Below are 19,642 nucleotides of genomic sequence, written 5' to 3'. Positions count from 1 at the left end.
ACTGGGAAAATAAATAAACATAAATATGGGTTGTTTTTACAATGGTGTTTGTTCTTCATTGGTTGCCGTTTTCTTGTGGCAACAGGTCACAAATCTTGCTGCTGTGATGGCACACTGTGGAATTTCACCCAGTAGATATGGGAGTTTATCAAAATTGGATTTGTTTTTTAATTCTGTGTGGATCTGTGTAATCTGAGGGAAATATGTGTCTCTAATATGGTCATAGATTTGGCAAGAGGTTAAAAGAAGTGCAGCTCAGTTTCCGCACATAGCCTGTCTTCTCTTGAGAAGCTGGTCTGCTACGGCGGCCTTTCTTAATAGCAAGGTTATGCTCACTGAATATGTACATAGTCAGAGCATTCTTTAGTTGTGGGTCGGTCACCGTGGTCAGGTATTCCACCTCTATGAAGGGCCAAATAGCATTCTAGTTTGCTCTGTTTTTTTATTTATTTTATTTTATTGTCTTTTTGTTTTCTCATGATTTGGTTGGGTCTAATTGTGTTGCTGTCTTGGGGCTCTGTGGGGTCTGTTTGTGTTTGTGAACAGAGCCCCAGGACCAGCTTGCTTAGGGGACTTTTCTCCAGGTTCATCTCTCTGTAGGTGATGGCTTTGTTATGGAAGGTTTGGGAATCGCTTCCTTTTAGGTGGTTGTAGAATGTAACGGCTGTTTATGGATTTTGGTCATTAGTGGGTATCTGCCTAATGCTGCATATGTTCGTTCATGTGTGTTGTAAAACAAAAGAGTGGGAGGTTGCAATGTTTGACTGATAATGTAAAATTATATAGAACTTGATTGTGAGAGCAAGAGAGAGACAGATAAAGAGAGAGAGACCAATAATTCACATAATGGGACAAACACCAAATTGAGACTGTGTGTAGAATTTTGCAAAAAATATCCTCTGTGTACAACTTAAAACACTAAACAATGCATGCAGTCTCAATTTGGTGTTTGTTCCATTTTGTGAATACTTGGTCTTTCTCTCTCTCTCTCTCTCTCTCTCTCTCGCTCTCGCTCTCTCTTTCTCGCTCTCTCTCTCGCTCTCACAACCAAGTTCTTTATAATTTTACATTATCAGTCAAACATTGCAACCTCCCACTCCTTTGTTTTACAACACACATGAACAAACACATTCACGCACACACACACACACACACACAACCAAAGAAAATGTTGATTGACAAAGAACTCATGGCAGCGTTTTTTTTGCCAAATGAATTAATTTATGTATTGAGGGGCAGCAGGGGGGCGGCAGGTAGCCTGGTGATTAGAGCGTTGGACTAGCAACCGCAAAGTTGCTAGATCAAATCCCCAAGCTGACAAGGTAACAGTCTGTCATTCTGCCCCTGAAAAAGGCAGTTAACCCACTATTCCTAACCCACTGCTGTCATTGTAAATAAGAAATTGTTCTCAACTGACTTGCCTAGTTAAATAAAGGTAAAAATACATATATATATATTCTAAAGATAATATGACAATAATAGATATGAAGGTGTATGTTCATATGTGTGCTGGAATATATTATAACAACTTTAACTGAAAGAAATAGACACTGATTTGACAAACAGCTCACCGAGTAAAATAACCCCAAGGCAACAACCATCATTGGAAAATCTGATTATTAGTAGGCCTTCAATCTCTCCTCAATCCTGCTATTTGGGAATAAACTGCTTTGTTCATTAGTAGAAAAGGCTTTTTCCTCCTACCCGTCAATTTGAATAGGTCACTAGTGTCTACTGCTAGCCTCTCTCTTCCCAGTGAGTTAGCTTTCTACCACAGCGTTTCAAACGAGGAACCGGATGGCACACTTATTATAGAGCACACGTGTCAAACACATTCCACGGAGGGCCGAGTGTCTGGGTTTTCGCTCCACCCTTGTACTTTATTGATGAATTAAGGTCACTAATTAGTAAGGAACTCCCCTCACCTGGTTGTCTAGGTCTTAATAAAAAGGAAAACCCAAAAACCGTCAGACACTCGTCCCTCAGTGGAATGAGTTTGACACCGCTGTTCTCGTGTATTCCATCCAAATAGAAGCACATTTTTATTTATTTTTTCTCAGACAGGCATACACACACGAATACTGAAGATCGAGGTGTAACGTGCTTTACTCTAATCAGGATAAAGCTCCAGGCACCGTCTGTCTTTGAGACCGCTAACCAAGCGTAGGAGACAAGGGAGGTGGCCTGCCCGTGCTGCTTGGCATGGTGGGTACCTGAGCAGTGGCAGTGGTGGCGGAGACATACAGTAGCTGGGTGTTTCCTTGCTCTGTGCCCTGCTTGTTTATGTTTCCTCCAGAAGCTCCAAATGCAGTGGTGTGTAATAACGAGGCATCCAGAAGCTCCAAGGGCAGTGGTGTGTAATAACGAGGCATCCAGAAGATCCAAGGGCAGTGGTGTGTAATAACGAGGCATCCAGAAGAACCAAGGGCAGTGGTGTGTAATAACGAGGCATCCAGAAGATCCAAGGGCAGTGGTGTGTAATAACGAGGCATCCAGAAGAACCAAGGGCAGTGGTGTGTAATAACGAGGCATCCAGAAGCTCCAAGGGCAGTGGTGTGTAATAACGAGGCATCCAGAAGATCCAAGGGCAGTGGTGTGTAATAACGAGGCATCCAGAAGATCCAAGGGCAGTGGTGTGTAATAACGAGGCATCCAGAAGAACCAAGGGCAGTGGTGTGTAATAACGAGGCATCCAGAAGCTCCAAGGGCAGTGGTGTGTAATAACGAGGCATCCAGAAGCTCCAAGGGCAGTGGTGTGTAATAACGAGGCATCCAGAAGATCCAAAGGCAGTGGTGTGTAATAACGAGGCATCCAGAAGAACCAAGGGCAGTGGTGTGTAATAACAAGGCATCCAGAAGATCCAAGGGCAGTGGTGTGTAATAACGAGGCATCCAGAAGCTCCAAGGGCAGTGGTGTGTAATAACGAGGCATCCAGAAGCTCCAAGGGCAGTGGTGTGTAATAACGAGGCATCCAGAAGATCCAAGGGCAGTGGTGTGTAATAACGAGGCATCCAGAAGCTCCAAGGGCAGTGGTGTGTAATAACGAGGCATCCAGAAGCTCCAAGGGCAGTGGTGTGTAATAACGAGGCATCCAGAAGCTCCAAGGGCAGTGGTGTGTAATAATGAGGCATCCAGAAGATCCAAGGGCAGTGGTGTGTAATAACGAGGCATCCAGAAGCTCCAAGGGCAGTGGTGTGTAATAACGAGGCATCCAGAAGCTCCAAGGGCAGTGGTGTGTAATAACGAGGCATCCAGCAGATCCAAGGGCAGTGGTGTGTAATAACGAGGCATACTTACACAGACAGGAAACTGCTTCACTGGAAGAAAATGACTCCCGTTTTATCTGTGTTAAAGTCAGTGTGTGTTTTCATGAAGGTCAAGTTGCAGTTTGAAATCCTTGGCATTACTATAGTTGGGTGTTTGTGTTTCGTAAATATGATGACTCACAAGTATTCCTTTACAGAAAATATTCCGGAGTACATCCGAGGAATTTTCACATCCAACTACTTTCTTTCTGATAAGTGACAATATTATCCTGACTTTAAACTTTACAGAGATAGTGGTCCATTTCAACTTATTAACAACCTAACCCTCCTCTTTCTCTCCTCTCTCTCCAGCTGGAACTACTTATATATTTGGCCGTGACGGTGGACTAGTCACGTATACATGGCCTCCCAATGACAGGCCCAGCACGCGGGCAGACAGGCTGGCTATAGGTTTCAGCACACAGCTGGAGGATGCTGTTCTGGTGAGGGTGGACAGCTCATCTGGCCTTGGAGACTACCTGAAGCTACACATTGTAAGTCTCTACTACTCTACTCAGCCTCTACTGTTGTCCTACTGATACTCTACTCTATTCTACTCTACTCAGCCTCTACCGTTGTCCTACTGATACTCTAATCTATTCTACTCTACTCAGACTCTACTCTAATTCACTAGTTTATGTATATCCTAATACACACCCACAAATATGCTACATGATGATGCAGGTGAAGATGATGCTGGTGATGATGATTCTGGTGATGGTGAGGATGATGTGGATGCTGGTGATGATGATGATGATACCATAACGATGAGGAAGGTTCTACAACGAACTAGCATAATCATGACCTTATAACAGTAATGGATAGTTTAATGATAATGGGGAAGTTGATTCATAGAAGCATCGGTGTGGCTTCACACTAGTAGCGCAGGGAACCGTTTTTGGCATTTGGCAGGCATCAAATGCGTGCAGTTCTAGTATTAACAAGATGCTACTTCCTGCTTCCCTCTGGTTGGGTTCTGGTCTGTGTATTGTAGTGTCTCGTGTGAGCCTTAAGCCCAGAGACCCAAGTCAGAGCCTGGGGAGACGTAGCTGTTCTTTTGTGTTTTGTTTTTTGTTCATACTGCTCTGACTTTTATTTATTTTATTTTATTGTCTTTTTGTTTTCTCATGATTTGATTGGGTCTAATTGTGTTGCTGTCCTGGGGCTCTGTGGGGTCTGTTTGTGTTTGTGTTTGTTAGTGTTTGCTTAGGGGACTCTTCTCCAGGTTCATCTCTCTGTAGGTGATGGCTTTGTTATGGAAGGTTTGGGAATCGCTTCCTTTTAGGTGGTTGTGGAATTTAACGGCTCTTTTCTAGATGTTTATAATTAGCGGATATCGGCCTAATTCTGCTCTGCATGCATTATTTGGTGTTTTACGTTGTGCACAGAGGATATTTTTGCAGAATTCTGCATGCAGAGTCTCAATTTGGTGTTTGTTCCATTTTGTGAAATCTTGGTTGGTGAGCAGACCCCAGACCTCACAACCATAAAGGGAAATGGGTTCTAATAACTGATTCAAGTATTTTTAGCCAGATCCTAATTGGTATGTTGAATTTATGTTCCTTTTGATTGCATAGAAGGCTCTTCTTGCCTTGACTCTCAGATCGTTCACAGCTTTGTGGAAGTTACCTGTGGCGCTGATGTTCAGGCCTAGGTACATAGTTTTTTTTGTGTTCCAGGGTGACAGTGTTTTGATGGAATTTGTAATTGTGTTGCTCTCAACTGGACCTTTTTTAGAACACCATTACTTTTGTCTTACTGAGATTTACTGTCAGGGCCCAGGTCTGACAGAATCTGTGCAGAAGATGCTGATGTAGGTGCTGATGTAGTCCCTCCTTGGTTGGGGACAGCAAACACTAGACATTTCACTTCAGATTCTTGTAGGGTGAGAACGGGTGCTGCAGACTGTTCTAGTGCCCTCACCAATTCGTTGATGTACAGTTGAAGTCGGAAGTTTACATACACTTAGCTTAGAGTCATTAAAAGTCGTTTTCAACCACTCCACACATTTCTTGAAAACAAACTATAGTTTTGGCAAGTCGGTTAGGACATCTACTTTGTGTATGACACAAGTAATTTTTCCAACAATTGTTTACAGACAGATTATTTCACTTATAATTCACTGTATCACAATTCCAGTGGGTCAGAAGTTTACTTACATTAAGTTGACTGTGCCTTTAAACAGCTTAGAAAATTCCAGAAAATGATGTCATGGCTTTAGAAGTTTCTGATTGGCTAATTGATATAATTTGATCATTTGATGTATTTCAAGGCCTACCTTCCAACTAAGTGCCTTTTTGCTTGACATCATGGGAAAATCTAAATAAATCAGCCAAGACCACAGAAAAAAAATTGTAGACCTCCACAAATCCGGTTCATCCTTGGGAGCAATTTCTAAACACCTGAAGGTACCACGTTCATCTGTACAAACAACAGTATGCAAGTATAAACACCATGGGACAACGCAGCCATCAAACCGCTCAGGAAGGAGACACGTTCATTTCTAGGAGATAGAACGTACTTTGCTGCGAAAATTGCAAATCAATCCCAGAACAACAGCAAAGGACCTTGTGAAGATGCACGAGGAAACAGGTAGAAAAGTATCTATATCCACAGTAAAACAAGTCCTATATCGACTTAACCTGAAAGGCCGCTTAGCAAGGAGGAAGCCCCTGCTCCAAACCGCCATAAAAAAACAGACTACGGTTTGCAACTGCACATGGGGACAAAGATCATACTTATTGGAGAAATGTCCTCTGGTCTGATGAAACAAAAATATAACTGTTTGGCCATAATGGCCGTCGTTATGTTTGGAGGAAAATGGGGGCGGCTTGCAAGCCGAAGAACACCATCTCAACCGTGAAGCATGGGGGTGGCAGCATCATGTTGTGGTGGAGCTTTGCTGCAGAAGGGTCTGGTGCACTTTACAAAATAGATGGCATCATGAGGAAGTAAAATTATGTGGATATATTGAAGCAACATCTCAAGACATCAGTCAGGATGTTAAAGCTTGGTTGCAAATGGGTCTTCCAAATGGACAATGACCCCAAGCATACTTCCAAAGTTGTGGCAAAATGGCTTAAGGACAACAAAGTCAAGGTATTGGAGTGGCCATCAGAAAGCCCTGAACTCAATCCTATAGAACATTTGTGTGCAGAACTGATAAAGTGTGTGCGAGCAAGGAGGCCTACAAACCTGACTCAGTTACACCAGCTCTGTCAGGAGGAATGGGCTAAAATTCAGCCAACTTATTGTGGGAAGCTTGTGGAAGGCTACCCGAATAGTTTGACCCAAGTTAAACAATTTAAATGCAATGCGACCAAATACTAATTGAGTGTATGTAAACTTCTGACCCACTAGGAATGTGATGAAAGAAATAAAAGCTGAAATAAATCATTATCTCTACTATTATTCTGACATTTCACATTCTAAAAATAAGGTGGTGATCCTAACTGACCTAAAACTGAATTTTTACTTGGATTAAATGTCAGGAATTGTGAAAAACTGAGTTTAAATGTATTTGGCTAAGGTGTATGTAAACTTCCGACTTCAACTGTATCCTATCACACATAAGTTTAGTGATATTATCGTATTGTGAGGTCACTGGCCACAGTCATGGCAACATATCCTTTCATGTGGAAATAATGCATCATTTTATACCTTTCAGAAATGCACATACACACATACACCTGCCCCACCTCTCACCTCACACACACACCTTCACACACACACACACACACCTTCACACACACACACACACACACACACACACACACACACACACACACACACACACACACACACACACACACACACACACACACACACACACACACACACACACACACACACACACACACACACACACACACACACACACACACACACACACACACACACACACACACACACACACACACACACACACACACACACATGTACAGACCTCACCCACCATCCTCCAACGGACTCTGGGTAGCTAGCATCAATCTGTCTCTGGGCTGCAGCTGGTGCTCTGTGATTATAACTAGGGCTGACTACCTATGGCACCTTATTCCTTCTATAGTGCACTGCTTTTGTCCAGAGCCCTTGTTAAAAGTAGTGCATTTCAAATGGAATAGGGTGCCGTTTGGGACTCAGCCTAGGATGCTGGAGCACAGATCGTATTCAAGCGCAGCAGCATACGGTGGCCTCAGAGGCCTCAAACCACGACCCGGGGCCTTAGTGATGGGTGTGAACCTGGAGAGACACAGGGCTCTCGTTAACAAAGAGAAGGATAAAAGGTCTTAACACTGTGTGCCTGTGTTTGCCTGTGTGTTGGGAACCGGGTCCTCTGTGACCTCTCTCTGGTAGTGGAGGGGATAGTGAGCAGTAGCTGAGACCCTAGCGTTAGGGAAGGTGGGTGAGAGACCTATATGGTGTCAACCCTCCTGCTGTGTTCCGGTCGAATTGGACCCATTTACAATGTAGTTAATTTAATCTGAACACACAAAATACATGTTGATGATTTTCCTAAAATGTGGGTGTTTTATTTCACTTTTGTAGACCTGTGGTGTTCCCGGTCAAAAATGACCTGTCATTGGAAATTAATGGGTGAGACTACAATTGGTGTATAACATTTTCTTCATGCCCATTAATCAGATGGACACACTACCTCTCCCAGACCCCCACATGCATGTGTGAATGCACACGGTGGAGACCTGGTCTGGACTTTCCACCATAGTAGCACCAACAGAAACCCCTAAACACCTCCCCGAGCACTCTTGCGACCACTCCGTGAGAGCCTTCTGTGGCCAAGAAGCAGTGGGGTCATGACAAACTAACCAGGGTAGGCCTAGCACCACGGGAAACGCAGGAGAGTCAATAAGAAAGAGACTAATTCTCTCCTTGTGACCCCCCTGCGTCACCATGCCCAGAGGAGCGGTGGCCTCCCTAATCAACCCTGACCCTAATGGTCGACTATCTAAGGTGTGAACGGGGAAGGGAACAGCCATGGGAACAACGGGGATCCCTAAACTATGGGCGAACGATTTATCTATAAAATTCCCAGCCGCGTCTGAATCGACGAGCGCCTTATGCTGGGAATGCAGGGAAAACTCAGGGAAAGTGACATACACAAACATATGTGCAACGGAGGGCTCTGGGTGAGAATGGTACCGGCTCACCTGGGGTGGCGCCAGAGCGCCCTGCCTGTTGCCTCAATACCCAGAGGAACCAACCCGGCACCGACCGGCAGTGTGACCTCTGCGGCCACAGATGGTGATTGAGCTGGAAACCCCTCCGGTCTCCCTGCGCACCGCCCCTCCCAGCTCCATGGGTATCCGAGAAGGGGTGCGGGGGGGATGGAACCAACAGACCCCGATCTGAACGTCCGCGGGTAGCCAGCAGGTTATCCAGCCGGATGGACAGGTCCACCAGCTGGTCAAACGTGAGGGTGGTGTCTCTACAGGCCAACTCCCGACGGACGTCCTCGCGCAGACTGCAGCAGTAATGGTCAATCAGGGGCAGCCAGGGTGCGAAACTCCAGGGCGAACTCCTGGGCGCTCCTCGTCCCCTGTCTCAGATGGAAGAGGCGCGGGTGAACTCCTCAAACTGGTCCAACGCCGCATCTCCCTCTCTCCACACGGCATTGGCCCACTCCAGGGCTTTCCTGTTGAGGCACGAGACGAGGGCGTACACCCTCCCAGGGCCTGAAGGAGCCGGGTGGACGGTTGCCAGGTATAAGTTCAGCTGCAATATAATCCCCTGGGAGTTCGCAGCCGTCCCATCATATTCCTGGGGAAGGGAGAGACGAATCCCAATGGGACCAGGAGAAGGAGGGGCGCGTAGTGGAGAACCCGGTTGTGCTGGTGGAGGCGCTGGGAGAACTCCCTGTCTCTCCCAGCGATCCATTGTCTGGACAACGCGGTCCATGGCGGTGCCAAGATGGTGGAGCATTGCTGCGTGCTCCCGGACGCGCTCCTCCACCCCTATTCCCGGGTTACCTGCTCCTGCTGACTCCATAAGTTTGGGTCCGGAATTCTGTAAGGAATGCGTACTGGCGGCAGAGAAGTCAGGCGCAGGAGAGCAAAGACTGTGTTACAACGGCGCAGTTTAATAATAAAAATCCCAGTGAACAAAAACAATATATACAATGGGACAAAACCCCATCGAACACCAGACATAACGTGCACAAGCACTTACAATAAACAATTCCGGACAAGGACATGGGGAAAACAGAGGGTTAAATACACAACATGTAATTATGGAATTGAAACCAAGTGTGTGGGAAGACAAGACAAAACAAATGGAAAATGAAAGGTGGATCGGTGATGGCTAGAAGGCCGGCGACGCAGACCGCCCGAACACCGCCCGAACAAGGAGAGGGACCGACTTCGGTGGAAGTCGTGACAAACTAACCCAACAGTAGGGTTAAGGAAGGGAAGGTCTTAGCCTTACTGTCCCTACAGTATGTGTTAGGAAGCCAGTCCTATGTGAGGGGATAGGGAGCAGGACACGGGAAACCTGGAGTGTGGGGGAGGGCTGGGGAGGGGGAGGGGAGAGGGGTGAGGAGGGAAAGGGCTGAGGAAGGGAGGAAGGAGCCTCACATGGTGTGAGCAAGAAGGGGGAGGGAGGTCATATGGCTCCACTAGTAGCAGATGCTCCTGGCTCCGATTCCGTGTGTTTGTGTACTCCGTTCTCCCTCCGTGCTCCCTCCATGTGGCCTACTGTGACTCCGAGAGCACTTACAGTGAGGAAATTATGATAGGCATGTTATTACTGCATTGAGGTCAGAGGGCTGTGAGAATCATCCCACACTCTTTCCTTTGTGTGTGTTTGCCTATGTGTGCTTGTGTGTGTGCTTATGTGTGTGTTTGTGTCTCATCCTCCCTCTTCTATACTCATTTCGCATCAACGGCTGCTCTCAATACCTCCTTTATATTCTACAAGTATTGATTTATTACATGTTAACTGGGGGGTTCCTTAAACACCACATTTCACTGCAGGAAAATAAGAGGGTGAGAGAGTGAGAGAGTGAGAGAGTGAATGAAAGGAGAGATAGAAGAGAGAGAAAGATGAGAGAGAGAGGAGAGAGAGAGAAGGAAAGTAGAGGAGCGTCGGCACAAAACAAGTTCCAGTGGCCCCTTGGGGACCCACCACAGAGCAGCACAGCTCAACGTGGAAAAAACATGATCAGCAGCAGCAAAACTGCCTCTCAAAGCACACTCAGAAAGCAAATGGCTGCTTAAAATACACTGGGTTGGCAGATGGACTTCCAGTAACTGTCGAAGAATGAGAGTGAGAACATCCTCTGCATGGATACAACTCTTTCGATGATTTTCTCATGTAATTTCCCAGTGAAACCCAAAGTCATGCTATATTTCATGACCTTCGTTTTCAATGGCGGCCCCATATTTCCATTACCAGAACTGTGACTAGCCCATAACGTCATACGAGGAGTGTATTGTCACTTCAGCTGGTGTGAGAGATGTGATTCAACCGGACGGACGGAATCACACAAGGACACACACACTCTCTCTGTCTCTCCCAATTCAAAGTGGCTTTATTGGCATGGAAAACGTGTTTACAAAGTCAAAGCAAGTGAAAAAATAATAAACTAAACAACAACGACAAAAAACAAGAAAGCGAAGGATAGGAGTCCCGCATCTAACCAGCCACATAACTGCAGACCAGGTGTATGGCAATGTGTGGGTGAGCAATTTGATATTGTGAACAGAGTGCCCCATGGTGGCGGTGGGGTTATGGTATGGGCAGGCATAAGTTACGGACAACGAACACAGTTGAATTGTATTGATGGCAATTTGAATGCACAGAGATAGCGTGACGAGATCCTGAGGCCCCTTGTCATTCCATTCATCAGCCGCCATCACCTCATGTTTCAGTATGGTAATGCACGGCCACAGGACGCAAGGATCTCAACTCAACTTACTGTTGAGAGTTACCGGTAACTACTAAAATAAAGGAAAAACCAACAAACAGTATCTTAAAGGACGTTAATAAGGATTGGTGTCCCACTAGTGGAACAACTTCCGGTGAAACTGGATGGCGCACAATTCAAATAAATAATCATAAATATTATGGATTTTAAACATTTATGTACATATAAGTGTCTTATATTGGCTGTAAGCTTAAATTCTTGTTCATCTAACTGCACTGTCCGATTTACAGTAGCTATTGCAGCGAAAACATGCCATGCGATTGTTTGAGGACGGCACCCACATCAAATATTTTTCCACCGGCAAGGGTTTCATACATTCACAAATTACGATTAAATATTCACTTACTTTTTGAAAATCTTCCTCTGATTTGTCATCCAAAGGGTCCCAGCTATAACATGTAGTGTTGTTTTGTTATACAAAATACTTCTTTATATCCCAAAAGGTCTGTTTAGTTGGCGCCATCGATTTGAGTAATCCACTCGTTCAACATGCAGAGAAAGCAATCTGAAAATCTACCCCTAAACCTTGTTTTAACAAGTCAAAATATGTTTCTATTTACTCCTCAGATACCCTAAAATGTAATCAAACTATAATATTTATTTCAGAAAGAAGTAGGTTCAATAGAAAACCAATTTTAGCAGGAGCGTAATGTCTTCATGGCACACAAACACACATTTCCAAGACTGTGTCGCTCTACTGAAACTGATATTTCTTATTCGTTTTTGAAGTTACAAGCCTGAAACCTTGAACACAGACTGCTGACACCCTGTGGAAGCCATAGGAATTGCATCCAGGGAGCTAATCGTCAATATGACTTTTCTCTTGCAATACTAAGAGGATGGTCTCTCAAAAAAAAAAAAAAATATTTGGATTTTCTCCTACCATATCAATTGTGTTATATTCTCCTACATTATTAAAACATTTCTACAAACTTCAAAGTGGTTTATTTCCAATGGTACCAATTATATGGATATCCTGGCTTCAGGCCTGAGCTACAGGCAGTTTACTTCGGGCACGTCTTTCAGACAAGAAGTGGAGAAAAAAGGGGCCTAGCCCTAAGAAGTTTATAAACTTGGAGTAGCTAACACAACGTCATTCCAAGATGGCGTAGCAGTGCAGACGTTGGTTGTCATTCTATCGTGTATATGTTTTTACATTTTTCATCTGTTTTTATATATATTTCAATATATTTTCAATCTCTTTTTCCATTTTTAAATTAAATATACCTTCCGGCAACCCGCCTCACCCAATGTGATACGGATCTGCTATTTTTTAGACCTTATAGCCAGAACCTTCATCAGAAGCTAACCAGCTAATTAGCTACTAGCTATTTAGTCATTGTTAGCCACTGCTAGCGGCCTTTACCTTTAGCACAGACACCAGCCGCTTTTAGCCTGGATTATAGCTAGCTGCACAGTGCGTTATAAACTCTCTGCATATTGGACTGTTTTTCTCCACTACAACGCCGGAATCATGCCATAAGCCCTGGACCATTACGCCTGATTGTTCCAGCTAGCTAGCTACTACCGAGTGGCCCAGCCCCGAAGCTAGCCTTGAGCCAGGCCCATCTACCAGCCTGCTCAGTGGACCCTATGACCACTCGGCTACACACCTAATGCCATCCTGACTCTTCACTAAAATGACTAGAATCCACTACACCACCGGATTCTTGCCGTAAACTCTGGACATTTGCATCGGATCATCGCTGCTAGCTAGCTGCTACCGAGTTGCTAGAGTGGCTAACAACCTTGTCCCAAAGCTAGCACCAGTTAGCCATGAGCTAGGCGCATCTCCCGGCTAGCAATCATCTATTGCTGTTCACTGAAATTACTCCAGCTACAATACCTCTTTTGCCAAATGGCCTGGACCCTTTGTCGACACGGAGCCCCACCGTTCCATCACGACTGGTCTGCCAACGTAATTCCATCCGTTGTGCCCTCAACCGGCCTTTGCCGGACGTCGGAGCAGACGCTTCTTCTAGCCCCAGCCTGCTAACTTTTTTCTTTTTTGAACGCCGTGTCTCCCACTTGCTATAGTAGTAACGACTACCTAGCGGCTTCCCTGTTTCATCTTTTGCTGTTCACTGGACCCTATGGTCACTTGGCTACATAGCTGATGCCTGCTGGACTGTTCATTAATCACACTACTCCATTTTTGTTTATTTTGTTTATCTGTCGGCCCCAGCCTCAAACTCAGGCCCTGTTTGTACACTGCTCAAAAAAATAAAGGGAACACTTAAACAACACAATGTAACTCCAAGTCAATCACACTTCTGTGAAATCAAACTGTCCACTTAGGAAGCAACACTGATTGACAATAAATTTCACATGCTGTTGTGCAAATGGAATAGACAAAAGGTGGAAATTATAGGCAATTAGCAAGACACCCCCAAAAAAGGAGTGATTCTGCAGGTGGTGACCACAGACCACTTCTCAGTTCCTATGCTTCCTGGCTGATGTTTTGGTCACTTTTGAATGCTGGCGGTGCTCTCACTCTAGTGGTAGCATGAGACGGAGTCTACAACCCACACAAGTGGCTCAGGTAGTGCAGTTCATCCAGGATGGCACATCAATGCGAGCTGTGGCAAAAAGGTTTGCTGTGTCTGTCAGCGTAGTGTCCAGAGCATGGAGGCGCTACCAGGAGACAGGCCAGTAGGAGGGCAACAACCCAGCAGCAGGACCGCTACCTCCGCCTTTGTGCAAGGAGGTGCACTGCCAGAGCCCTGCAAAATGACCTCCAGCAGGCCACTCTGCCCTCCTACGGCCATTTTACTGTTGTTGTCTTAGCTGATTATCTGTTGTTGTCTTACCCGTTGTTGTCTTAGCTAGCTCTCCCAATCAACACCTGTGATTGCTTTATGCCTCGCGTTATGTCTCTCTCTAATGTCAGTATGCCTTGTAAACTGTTGTTTAGGAAAGTTATCATTATTTTAATTCACAACTGAGCCCCTAGTCCCACTCAACATGCCTCAGATACCTCTTTTGTCCCACATTCCACACATGCGGTGACCTCACCCAGCATAACTAGTGCGTCCAGAGATGCAACCTCTCTTATCGTCGCCAAAAGCCTAGGTTTACCTCCACTGTACCCACACCCTACCATACCCCTGTCTGTACATTATGTCCTGAATCTATCCTCATCGTACTCTTCCTCTGCTCCTCGGGTGATGTGGAGGTTAACCCAGTCCTTGCGTGTCCCCAGGAGCTCTCATTTGTTGACTTCTGTAACCGTAAAAGCCTTGGTTTCATGCATGTTAACATCAGAAGCCTCCTCCCTAAGTTCGTTTTACTCACCACTTTAGCACACTCTGCCAACCCTGATGTCCTTGCCTTGTTTGAATCCTGGCCACCAAAAATTCTGAGATTTCCATCCCCAACTACAACATTTTCCGTCAAGATAAACCTGCCAAAGGGGGAGGAGTTGCAATCTACTGCAGAGATGGCCTGCAAAGTCCTGTCATACTTTCCAGGTCTATGCCCAAACAGTTTGAGCTCCTAATTTAAAAAATGTATATCTCCATAAATAAGTCTCTCACTGTTACCGCCTGTTATAGACCCCCTTCAGCTCCCAGCTGTGCCCTGGACACCATATGTGAAGTGATTGCCCTCCATCTATCTTCAGAGTTCATTCTGTTAGGTGACCTAAACTGGGATATGCTTAACACTCCAGCAGTCCTGCAATCTAAGCTAGATTCCCTCAATCTCACACAAATTATCAAGGAACCCACCAGGTACAACCCTAAATCCGTAAACATGGGCACCTCATAGATATTATCCTGACCAACTTGCCCTCCCAGTACACCTCTGCTGTTTTCAATCAGGATCTCAGTGATCACTTCCTCATTGCCCTCATCCGCTATGGGTCCGCGGTCAAACAACTGGTCAATCACTGTCAAACGCTCCCAAAAACACTTCTGCGAGCAGGCCTTTCTAATCGACCTGGCCCGGGTATCCTGGAAGGATATTTACCTCATCCCGTCAGTAGAGGATGCCTGGACATTCTTTAAAAATAAGTTCCTCACCATCTTAAATAAGCATGCCCCTTTCAAAAAATGTAGAACTAAGAACAGATACAGCCCTTGGTTCACTCCAGACCTGACTGCCCTCGACCAGCACAAACACATCCTGTGGCGGACTGCACTAGCATCGAATAGTCCCCATGATATGCACATTTTCAGGGAAGTCAGGATCCAATAGACACAGTCAGTTAGGAAAGCAAAGGCTAGCTTTTTCAAACAGAAATGTGCATCCTGTAGCTCTAACTCCCCAAAAGTTTTGGGACACTGTAAAGTCCGTGGAGATTAAGAGTATCTTCTCCCAGCTGCCTACTGCACTGAGGCTAGGAAACACTGTCACCACCGATAAATCCACGATAATTGAGAATTTCAATAAGCATTTCTCTATGGCTGGCCATGTTTTCCTCCTGGCTACCCCAACCCCGGCCAACAGCTCCACACCCCCCGCTGCTACTTGCCCAAGCTTCCCCAGCTTCTCCTTCACCCAAATCCAGATAGCAGATGTTCTTACCAGTCTGTTCAACCTCTCATTCATATCGTCCGAGATCCCTAAAGATTGGAGAGACGCCGCGGTCATCCCCCTCTTCAAAGGAGGTGACACTCTAGACCCAAACTGTTACAGACCTGTATTCATCCTGCCCTGACTTTCTAAAGTTTTTGAAAGCCAAGTTAACAAACTGTCATGACTGTCCTGATCAGGTCAGGTTACAGGAGACCACAACCCTACAGATTATCTCTCACCCCCAACAGAGGAGGAGAGATCTAGGGGTCTGAAGATGGGAGGGTTTAATGACCCCTTACGCCCATGGTAAATCTTAGGCCACAGACAACATTCCTTTGTCCTCTCACTATGGAGAACCAGCCTCAGAACATTAAACATGCAATAAAGGGACTTTGGAACAATGGTTTCCGTCAGCCACAATGGTGGTCATGACGATAGATGGAATATGAAAATGTATGTCATTTTTGTTTTGTTATTAAAGGTTAATAGATGACGTTATTACGAAAACATTGTAACTTTAAGAGTTTTCCCAGTATATGTTTGATGTTTATACTGTTGTGTGGAAAATGTCCAAATCAAAGAGAATGTTTTGGTAAAGATGAAATGTGTTGGCTAAAATTGGATTTGAGTAAAATCTAGACCTTGCCTCTTAACTTGGTACGCCCAGAGACTTGCCCTAAAGGCAGTTACGCCCACTTCTGACCCGAGGGTATAAGACCTGTGAGTTAAGAATGAACAGATCAAACTAAGTGACCCAAGCTGCAGCCAAGGTCTAAAAAGTCAACGAACCCAAAACGCAACATAAGGTTGGAAACAAATAAATCTTATTTCTATCCAAGCTATGGATGAGTAGCTGTGTCTAAGCGGGTGAATTCAAGCCGGACCACCTAGCCTCCACTCTCCATCGAATCGTGGTATCTACACTGTTTCATTCCTAAGCTGTGAGCTCTGAGCTACAGAGCTGTCTGTCCTCAAACGACCCCTTCCAGAGCAAGGGCGAGGAAAAAGACCACTAAGCCAAAAGGACACTGACATCGTGAGGACGACCAGAGAGTTGCGCCGGAGAAGTGCCTCATTGAGAAGCCTAAAGGACCCTGACATCGTGAGGACGACCAGAGAGTTGCGCCGGAGAAGTGCCTCATTGAGAAGCCTAAAGGACCCTGACATCGTGAGGACGACCAGAGAGTTGCGCCGGAGAAGTGCCTCATTGAGAAGCCTAAACGACCCACGCAGAGCTTCCCATCTGAGACCTCCCACACGTAATTACATCATTATATTCTGACCCATAAGAGTGGCAGTTCGGGGCAAGGTTAGGGTTAAAATAAGCATAGCTGACAAATGCACCCAAATGTATATTTCTCTCGTGTACTTTCTCTTTTTCTCTCTCTTTTAAATCCCCATTTTGGGTGACACGCGCCATAGTGTTGGCCCGTCATACTAATTTCTAATCAATAGCCTGGACTGTGTTTTGTGTATGTGTATATTTTATCATCATTTGAGCTTTCTAGTAAATAAATACTCAACTAAGATTGGTGTGGTACGAACTCATTGGTGGGACCCGGGTCCGTGCAGATTCCCGGATATGCGACGTTCAGAATGAGATTGTAGAGGAAACTGATAAATTAGCGACTGATGTAAAATCGATATTATGATATTTTTTGAGTTAATTTGGGAAATAGAAACTCAATAAAAAAAAATCCCATGGTGCCCCAGGTTAATGAGTTAAAAATTGCTTGATTAATTTAATCACGCAATTAGAAACCTTTAATCATTCGATGAGCAACAGTCGTCACATTAACTAATACAACGTCACAACAAAACAGATCACTGACCATTTCGGTTCCCACCGTACCTTCTCAGCTGTGCGATCCGGTATCCGAGCTGGTCACGGGTGCACCTCAGCAACGCTCAAGGTACTAAACGATAACTGCCATCAATAAAAGACAGTACTCTGCAGCCATCTTCATCAACATGGCCAAGGCTTTCGACTCTGTCAATCACCGTATTCTTATCAGCAGCCTCAACAGCCTTGGTTTCTCAAATGACTGCCTCGCCTGGTTCGCAAACTACTTCTCAGATAGATTTCAGTGTGTAAAATCGGAGGGCCTGTTGTACGGACCTCTGGCAGTCTCTATACTACAGGGTTCAATTCTCAGGCTGACTCTTTTCTCTGTATATTTCACCGATGATGCTCTTGCTGCTGGTGATTTTTCTGATCCACCTCTATGCAGATGACACCATTCTGTATACATCTGGCCCTTCTTCGGGCACTGTGTTAACAAACCTCCAGACAAGTTTCAAAACCATACAACACTCCTTCCGTGGCCTCCAACTGCTCTTAAACACTAGTAAAACTAAATGCATGCTTTTCAACCAATCGCTGCCCCCACCCGCCCGCCAACTAGCATCACTACTCTGGACGGTTCTGACTTAGAATATGTGGACAACTAAAAATACCTAGGTGTCTGGCTAGACTGTAATCTCTCCTTCCAGACTCATATTAAACATCTCCAATCCAAAATTAAATCTAGAATGTGCTTCCAATTTCAAAACAAAGCCTCCTTCACTAACGCTGCCAAACATACTCTCGTAAACCTGACTATACTACAGATCCTCGACTTTGGCGATGTCATTTACAAAATAGCCTTTAACACTCTACTCAGCAAATTGGATGCAGTCTATCACAGTGCCATCCGTTTGTCACCAAAGCCCCAGATACCACCCACCACTGTGACCTGTATGCTCTCGTTGGCTGGCCCTCGCTTCATATTCGTCGCCAAACACACTGGCTCCAGGTCATCTATAAGTATTTGCTAGGTAAAGCCCCGCAATTTCTCAGCTCACTGTCACCATACCAGCACCCACCCGTAGCACACACTCCAGCAGGTATATTTCACTGGTCATCCCCAAAGCCAACACCTCGTTTTGCCACCTTTCTTTCAAGTTCTCTGCTGCCAATGACTGGAACGAATTAGAAAAATCACTGAATTTGGAGACTCATATCTCCCTCACTAACTTTAAGCATTAGCTTTCTGAGCAGCTTACTGATCGCTGCAGCTGTACACAGTCCATTTGTAAATAGGCCATCCAATCTACCTACCTCATCCCTATATTGTTTTTTAAAACTTTTTTGCTATTTTGCACACCAGTATTTCTACTTGCACATTATCATCTGCACATCCATCATTGCAGTGTTAATTTGCTAAATTGTAATTACTTCGCACACACTGTATATAGATTTTTTCTGTTGTGTTATTGACTGTACTTTTGTTTATTCCATGTGTAACTGTGTTGTTGTTTGTGTCACACTGCTTTGCTTTATCTTGGCCAGGTCGCAGTTGTAAATGAGAACTTATTCTCAACTGGCCTACCTGGTTAAATAAAAGTAAAACATTTAAATAAAACACGTGCCATTGGAACACAGGAGTGATGGTTGCTGATAATGAGCCTCTGTACACCTATGTAGATATTCCATAAAAATGCAGCCGTTTCCAGCTACAATAGTAATTTACAACATTAACAATGTCTGCGCTGTATTTCTGATCAATTTGATGTTATTTTAATGGACCAAAAATGTGCTTTTCTTTCAAAAACAAGGATATTTCTAAGTGACCCCAAACTTTTGAACTGTAGTGTATATTTAATCCATTTTACATTCAGGCTGTAACAAAACAAATTGTGGAAAAGGTCAAGGAATGTGAATAATTTCTGAAGGCACTGTAGCTCTGTGCCATTCCAGGGGACGGTCTTTATGGAAGATTAACTTGTTTTCATTCCCTTTTTTGTTGTAGCATGCAAAAAGTTTCTCTGGATTGTCCATGAGGAGTTTCTTTTTGTACTCTTTCCGTGCCTTCTCATTTTTTACATCCAAGAGGGTAC

The 19,642-nt window shown here is 44.8% G+C and overlaps 1 protein-coding gene across 1 annotated transcript in view; it reads left to right on the top strand.

Annotated features, from left to right (window-relative positions):
• The window catches only part of LOC120046020 (neurexin-1a-like), a 683,076-nt gene that overhangs the window by 577,381 nt on the left and 86,053 nt on the right, over nucleotides 1-19,642 (top strand). Inside the window, exon 19 of the mRNA XM_038990933.1 lies at nucleotides 3,619-3,800. Coding sequence (XP_038846861.1) covers nucleotides 3,619-3,800 — 182 coding nt within the window. The remainder of the gene's footprint in view (nucleotides 1-3,618; nucleotides 3,801-19,642) is intronic.

Source organism: Salvelinus namaycush, chromosome 4 (assembly GCF_016432855.1).
Source record: "Salvelinus namaycush isolate Seneca chromosome 4, SaNama_1.0, whole genome shotgun sequence".
In the NCBI taxonomy this organism is placed as follows: domain Eukaryota; kingdom Metazoa; phylum Chordata; class Actinopteri; order Salmoniformes; family Salmonidae; genus Salvelinus; species Salvelinus namaycush.
Note: the sequence above shows the minus strand (reverse complement) of the source record. Positions and strands in the feature narration are given on the sequence as shown.